Raw genomic sequence first — 6,443 nt, forward strand, 5'->3', positions numbered from 1 at the left:
TCAACTGGATGTCCAAGATGCTTTTTTACATGGTGATCTTCATGAGACTGTTTACATGCATCAGCCATTAGGGTTCTGCGACCTCCGTCGTCCAGATCATGTATGTCGGTTGAAGAAGTCATTGTATGGTCTCAAGCAAGCGCCTAGGGCATGGTACCAACGTTTTGCTGACTATGTCGCCACCATTGGCTTTCGCCATAACACATCAGACCACTCCCTCTTCATATATCGACAAGGTTTAGACATGGCCTACATTCTGTTGTATGTAGACGATATCATCCTCATCACCTCCACTCAGGTACTCCACCAATCAATTATGCCACTCTTAGCATATGAGTTTGCAATGAAGGATTTAGGCCCTCTGAGTTACTTTCTGGATATTGCAGTATCTCGTCATCCCGATGACATATTTCTTAGTCAAAGCACTTATGCTTCAGAGATCATTGAACGTGTTGGCATGACGTCCTGTAAATCATCAGCCACTCCTGTTGACACCAAGTCGAAACTCAGCACCTCTTTCGACACTTCTTATGAGGATCCCTCCTTGTATTGGAGTCTTGCAGGGCCCCTACAGTATCTCACCTTCACTCGACTTGATATATCATATGTTGTTCAACAAGTTTGTCTTCACATGCATGCCCCTCGCACGAAACACATGCTTGCTCTTAAGCGCATTTTACACTATGTTCAGGGCACCTTACATTCTGGACTACACTTATCCCCGTCTTCCATTACAAAGCTTATCTCCTACACTGACGTTGATTGGGGTGGATGTCCTGACACCAGACGTTCTACATCTGGTTACTGTGTTTTTCTAGATGACAACCTTATTTCCTAGTCTTCCAAAAGGCAACCAACTCTCTCCCGTTCCAGTGCTGAAGCCGAATATAGGGGGTTGCCAATGTTGTCTCCGAATCGTGTTGGATTCGCAATCTTCTCCTGGAAATCCATTTTCCTATTCCTCAAGCCACTTTGGTGTATTGTGACAATGTTAGTGCCATCTATCTATCTGGTAATCCTGTGCAGCATTAGCGCACTAAGCATATTGAGATGGACATTCATTTTGTTTGGGAAAAGGTAGCTCGTGGTCAGACTCACGTCCTTCATGTTCCCTCAAGACATCAGATCACAAACATCTTCATCAAAGGACTTCCTCGCATTCTCTTTGATGATTTTCGGACCAGTCTAAGCGTTTGTGAACCTCCCATTTCGACTGCGGGGGTGTGATAGAATAGAATATTTTGTTATAATTAGTCATAATTAGTTTCCTATAATTATGTTGTATCATAATTAGATAGTTGACCAAATGTTACCATTGATGTATATATATTATATTCAGATCAATGAGAAGGACACGATTCCCATTATCTTACATCAGGTTATCCAATTCATATATTAGACCGAAGGATTTTGAATGTCATGCGCCGAATTAATGGTAATTTACTTGTATATTTTTAGACATTCGTTCTTACGTTTCTTGCACTATATCTTTAAATTTGAACTTTAAACCTACCAATTTAGGATTCTTAAGAATCAAATTTAAACTCTAGATTCATCCATCAAGACTCGTAAAAATAATGAGTTGTTATCTCCAATTTAAGATTCTTAAGAATCAAATTTAAACTCTAGATTCATCCGTCAAGACTCATAAAAATAATGAGTTGTTATCTCAATATATTTTTCTTGTACATAAACTATATATGAGTTGTATCCTATGATACGTAATCATGTGTTCTTACCATATTATTATGTTGTTTTAATAGGATTTTGTGATATTTTCTTATTGTTAAGTGTTAACCATTCAAAACTATTTAGTAAGTAGTACTGCATTGTTGCACTTAAACAAAGAAGCTACCGGAGATAATGAAGACAATTTTTTGAATAATCAATAGTTTCATAAATACAACCATAACATTACAATAAGCTTTCAAGAACAACTCATTTACAGAGTTTAAACCGTTTAAAAAAACGTTATTAAAATTAATTTTTAACTATTTTGTTACAATTCTGTTATTCAATTTTAAAAAGTTCCAATGAGCATGTTTTGCTGGCATTCTTTTGGTTTAGAAATCTGGTTTACTTTGCTGGTTTTGATTTTGTAACTATCTGTTTTAGGGAAAGGATTTAAATGGGGACCACGGTTATCTTATCTGCCAGTACCATTTTGATTTTAATATTTAATTTAAAAAATGGTTTGGTTTTTATAAAATAAATCTGTGACGATAAATACTTTGCACTATGGTCAACCGTGGTAAAGGCCGCGAAACTTCATACTACTTTTGTTCCCTTTGCGCGCTTCTCCGCACTTTCCCATTTTTCCTATTTATCTATTTTTAATAATAAAAGAAATTCACTTTTGTAACCACCATAAATTTTTGAGATTTTAAACTTTCTAGTTCGAGTTAAAGTTTTGAACAATTTTTACATCCTTCACTTCAATCATTTTCTTAAGCGAAAGAAAAAGACCAAAAAAAAATAAACAACTAAGGAGAGTTACACATAAGAACACAAGAACGACAAATAACACTGGCTAGTGGCTGTTCCTCTTTCGACTCGGTCTTTCGAACCCGAAAGACTCGTTCATATTAGAAATAACGGTTTCAAGTTTTCTTCGGATTTTGTTCTTGAGCTGACTTCAACTTTGCCGTGTCCTCTCTTCTGTTTTTTTTCAACCAAAATGCCTTCACTCAAGTTTACTTGAATTGAGTCTTCTCTGGAACCTTTTTTCCGATCAAACTAGAGGTGAGTTTCATTCTCAGTAAACTTTTCTCTTCCCCACTTTATTATAAGTTAACAACTTCTGCAACCAATTCTTTCCCGAAGGGAACGGTTGTTAATTTGTTTTTCTTCTGAATTTCGACACTGTGCTATTTTCTAGGTTTTATTTCCCAAAAACATGCCAATTCCATGATAATTTTACTTATTGGTTCAAAATAATTGACAATTGCTAGATTTGTAATAGGTTTGTTTCTGTCAATGATCTTGGAAATTTGCACTATTATAAGATAGATTTGTGATTCATTAGATTAATAACATTTCTATTTTGGGGTTATCTGAAAAATTAGGGTTGTTTTGGGGAGGGGTTGATGGGCTTAGGGTTTTGATCTATTGATAACCTCTCAAGTTTTCTTGTGTGTAGTCTTAACCCTCAGTTCTCAAGAAAGGGGGCTGGTAATCTCGAGTTCCGCCGGGAGATAAGTAAAACTTGACTAGGGATTGTTCTATCCATAATTCAAATTCGGGTTTTCGTGAAGTACGATTCAACATTAACTGAAGATCATTAACTACTCCAGACCAACTACTTGCCTACAACAACCACCGAGCTTGGTCGCAATAGGTGGGGTCAATAGAATGCTATAATCTTCTATTGTATCTGAAGTTTGATTATATGGCTACTTGATGCAAACTTGTGTTTTCTTTTTGAACAATGAAGTGTTTAGATATGGTTTTCATTTTTTGTGCTTTGTTGATTCTCAGTGACTTTATGGTTCTTAATTTTAATTCAATTTTGTGAAAATGCAGTGCGGTTTGAATCAGGTTGCAATGAATTGTTTTCCATTCAACATCTACTACGGAGAAAAGAAAGGTGATGCTAAGAGCTTGCAGACACTATCGGGTCTGTCGAACAACTCTACTTATGGCGGGAGTGATGTGAGAAGAACTGGTTCAGAATTAAATTCTCTCGATGCGTCATCAGACAATAGCTCAGACTCCCTCCGGAGGAACGCGTTTCCCAATTTGTCCCAACGACCTAGCAACCTGAGAGTATTTACTGTATCTGAACTGAAGTCAGCCACCAAGAATTTTGGTCGCTCTGTTATGCTTGGTGAAGGCGGATTTGGGTGTGTCTACAAGGGATTGATTAAGAGTTTAGATGACCCTCCTAGTAAAATTGAAGTTGCAGTTAAACAACTTGGTAAAAGAGGAATTCAGGTAAGGTTCGGCTCTATATTTTCTTCTAAAAGTTATACAAATTTTGTTGCTTTTGTTAAGAGTATCATATTGGACAATATATGACCTGAACATGTGCTTATAAGTGGGGGAAATCCTTACTCTACAAGTCGGTTTTGTAGGGTTGAGTTAGGTTCAACCATATTTCTTAACAACTTCCGTTATGTCGAAGGGTATTATGTTAAAGTATGATAATAAGGTCCTTCCATGCATCATCTAGTTCTTTGACTCCATCGTGTACTTTTTTGTGTTTAAATATCATAAAGAAAGCTATAATAAGCATAATGTTATAAAGCATAATTGAATTGTGTCATGAGTTATTTGTAGAGTCAATTAGAAATGAGAAACTTACGTTTGTGTGTCCTTCCACACTTCAATTTTTCTACACCAGATAGGAGTTATGCTTTAACCTTTGATTACTTTTTCCTTTGCATTACAATGTGTGTGACTTGCTTACATACTTTCCTTTTGGCTTATAGGGGCATAAAGAATGGGTAACTGAAGTAAATGTTCTAGGCATTGTTGAGCATCCCAATCTTGTGAAACTAGTGGGATATTGTGCTGATGATGATGAAAGGGGAATCCAGCGGCTTTTGATTTATCAATATATGCCCAATGGAAGCGTGGAACACCATTTATCCCCACGATCAGAAACTCCTCTCCCATGGAGTAGGAGACTGAAAATAGCCCAAGATGCTGCTCGCGGCTTAACATACCTGCACGAGGAAATGGATTTTCAGGTATAGGCATAACTTTCCTGTTCAAGGGCATAAAATATAAAGGCTGTGTAGAAACTCACCCTCTAAAGGAAGCTAGGAGGAGCTAAATTGAACTTTTTAAAAGTAATTTATTTGCTATATTAAATTGTTGTGCAGCTTGATATTGCTGTACTAACTGTTTGTGAGGGATATTTAGATAATTTTCAGAGATTTCAAATCTTCAAATATCCTTCTGGACGAGCAGTGGAATGCAAAGCTTTCAGATTTTGGATTAGCAAGATTGGGACCATCTGATGGGTTAACTCACGTCTCAACAGCGGTATGATCATGTTTTTTTCGTCTCTGATTTCATATATTAATCCACTATTTACGTATGTGGAGATGTGATAAGCAAGAGAGGAATTCGGTATGCAAACAGTGAAACAACACTTAATTGATGATGTTTGTATGGCTGGTGTATAATGTATTCATCAGGTTGTTGGAACAATGGGCTATGCAGCTCCCGAATATATTCAAACAGGACGTCTTACTTCAAAGATTGACGTATGGAGCTACGGTGTCTTCCTTTATGAACTCATTACTGGCAGGCGTCCTTTAGATCGAAATCGCCCCAAGAGTGAGCAGAAGTTGTTGGACTGGATAAGACCATACCTTTCAGATGTGAAGAAATTTCAAATAATTTTGGATCCAAGACTTGAGAGGAAACACCTCTCAAAGTCGGCCCAAAAACTTGCTTTAGTAGCTAACAGATGCTTGGTCAGAAACCCAAAGAATCGCCCGAAGATGAGTGAAGTATTAGAAATGGTGGATCAGATCGTGGAGTTTTCGGGAAGTACTAATCCACAACCACCCATGAATAGTGTAGCCTCAGCCGATGATTCTCAAAACAATGAAATCAAGAACAAGAAGAGGATCATGGATCCAAAACCAGATTGTAATTGGTTTAGGTCGTGGAGACCAAAGCTTTTGAGAACATGTTGAGTATTGCAGATTTAAATGAATTAGAGCTGTGAATTGCATGCAGAGCTTCTTTTATACAAATATCATCTATCTAATTACCATCTATGTAGAGCACAAACACATCATATTGAAGACATGTTCGGTGTGTCAGACACCGATACGACATTGCCACACATGGTTACACTTAACCACCTCTATAGCTAAGTTGATGAGCCTAATGCATTTTGTTGAGTTGTAAATTTGAAATTATTCTATTTATGCACCTTGCAATATCAGTCCTTACATATATAGAGATCCCTAATATTTTGTGAGGTCTTGCATCAAATGTACAAAGATTATTATGATTATCGAATGTAGTACTCATTTTGTGGAAGAAACTATTCTGAGTTTTTCTCTATCTCTCTCTATAATATTTTAGTTACATTTTATTTTCTTCTCTTTCTACTACGTATTTTTTTTCCATTGGAACAAATTTAAAACCATGTTTCATATTATTTTAGATTTGTGGATGAATCTAATTCAATTTCAATTAATCTATTTGTTAAGTGAGGATTATCTCCCTTATAAAAATATATGCTTAAAAGAAAGTATTGAGACCAGTGAAATGTTATACTAACGATAACCAAGCAAAAGCTAAAATATCTTTAACTTCTTACGTATGTTTCTCTAATAGCCCAACCATTCTTGTGTATGTTTCTCTAATAGCCCCCAACTAAACTAATCCGTACCTCCCACACATTCAAATGCGATGGTAATTCTTCCTTGACAATTCTCAAATCCATTTAATTTGAGATCTCATTTTGTATGAATAGA

General features: G+C 36.4%; 2 protein-coding genes across 3 annotated transcripts; both read left to right on the top strand.

Moving 5' to 3' along the window:
• Positions 1–316: 316 nt before the first annotated feature.
• Positions 317–838, top strand: LOC127094287 (uncharacterized mitochondrial protein AtMg00810-like). Its single transcript, XM_051033142.1, has one exon. The coding sequence runs from the start codon at positions 317–319 to the stop codon at positions 836–838; it is 522 nt and encodes a 173-aa protein (XP_050889099.1).
• Positions 839–2,430: 1,592 nt separating this feature from the next.
• Positions 2,431–6,027, top strand: LOC127091760 (serine/threonine-protein kinase PCRK1). Of its 2 annotated transcripts, XM_051030456.1 has the most exons (6): positions 2,434–2,742; positions 3,140–3,337; positions 3,523–3,933; positions 4,431–4,691; positions 4,867–4,989; positions 5,145–6,027. In XM_051030456.1, the coding sequence occupies exons 3-6, from the start codon at positions 3,544–3,546 to the stop codon at positions 5,649–5,651; spliced, it is 1,281 nt and encodes a 426-aa protein (XP_050886413.1). In that variant the 5' UTR covers positions 2,434–2,742; positions 3,140–3,337; positions 3,523–3,543; the 3' UTR covers positions 5,652–6,027. The 2 variants fall into 2 exon arrangements, with proteins under 2 accessions (XP_050886414.1, XP_050886413.1); XM_051030457.1 differs by lacking the exon at positions 3,140–3,337 and having other exon boundaries at positions 2,431–2,742.
• The last annotated feature ends 416 nt before the right edge of the window (positions 6,028–6,443 follow it).

Source organism: Lathyrus oleraceus, chromosome 6 (assembly GCF_024323335.1).
Source record: "Lathyrus oleraceus cultivar Zhongwan6 chromosome 6, CAAS_Psat_ZW6_1.0, whole genome shotgun sequence".
Classification (NCBI taxonomy): domain Eukaryota; kingdom Viridiplantae; phylum Streptophyta; class Magnoliopsida; order Fabales; family Fabaceae; genus Lathyrus; species Lathyrus oleraceus.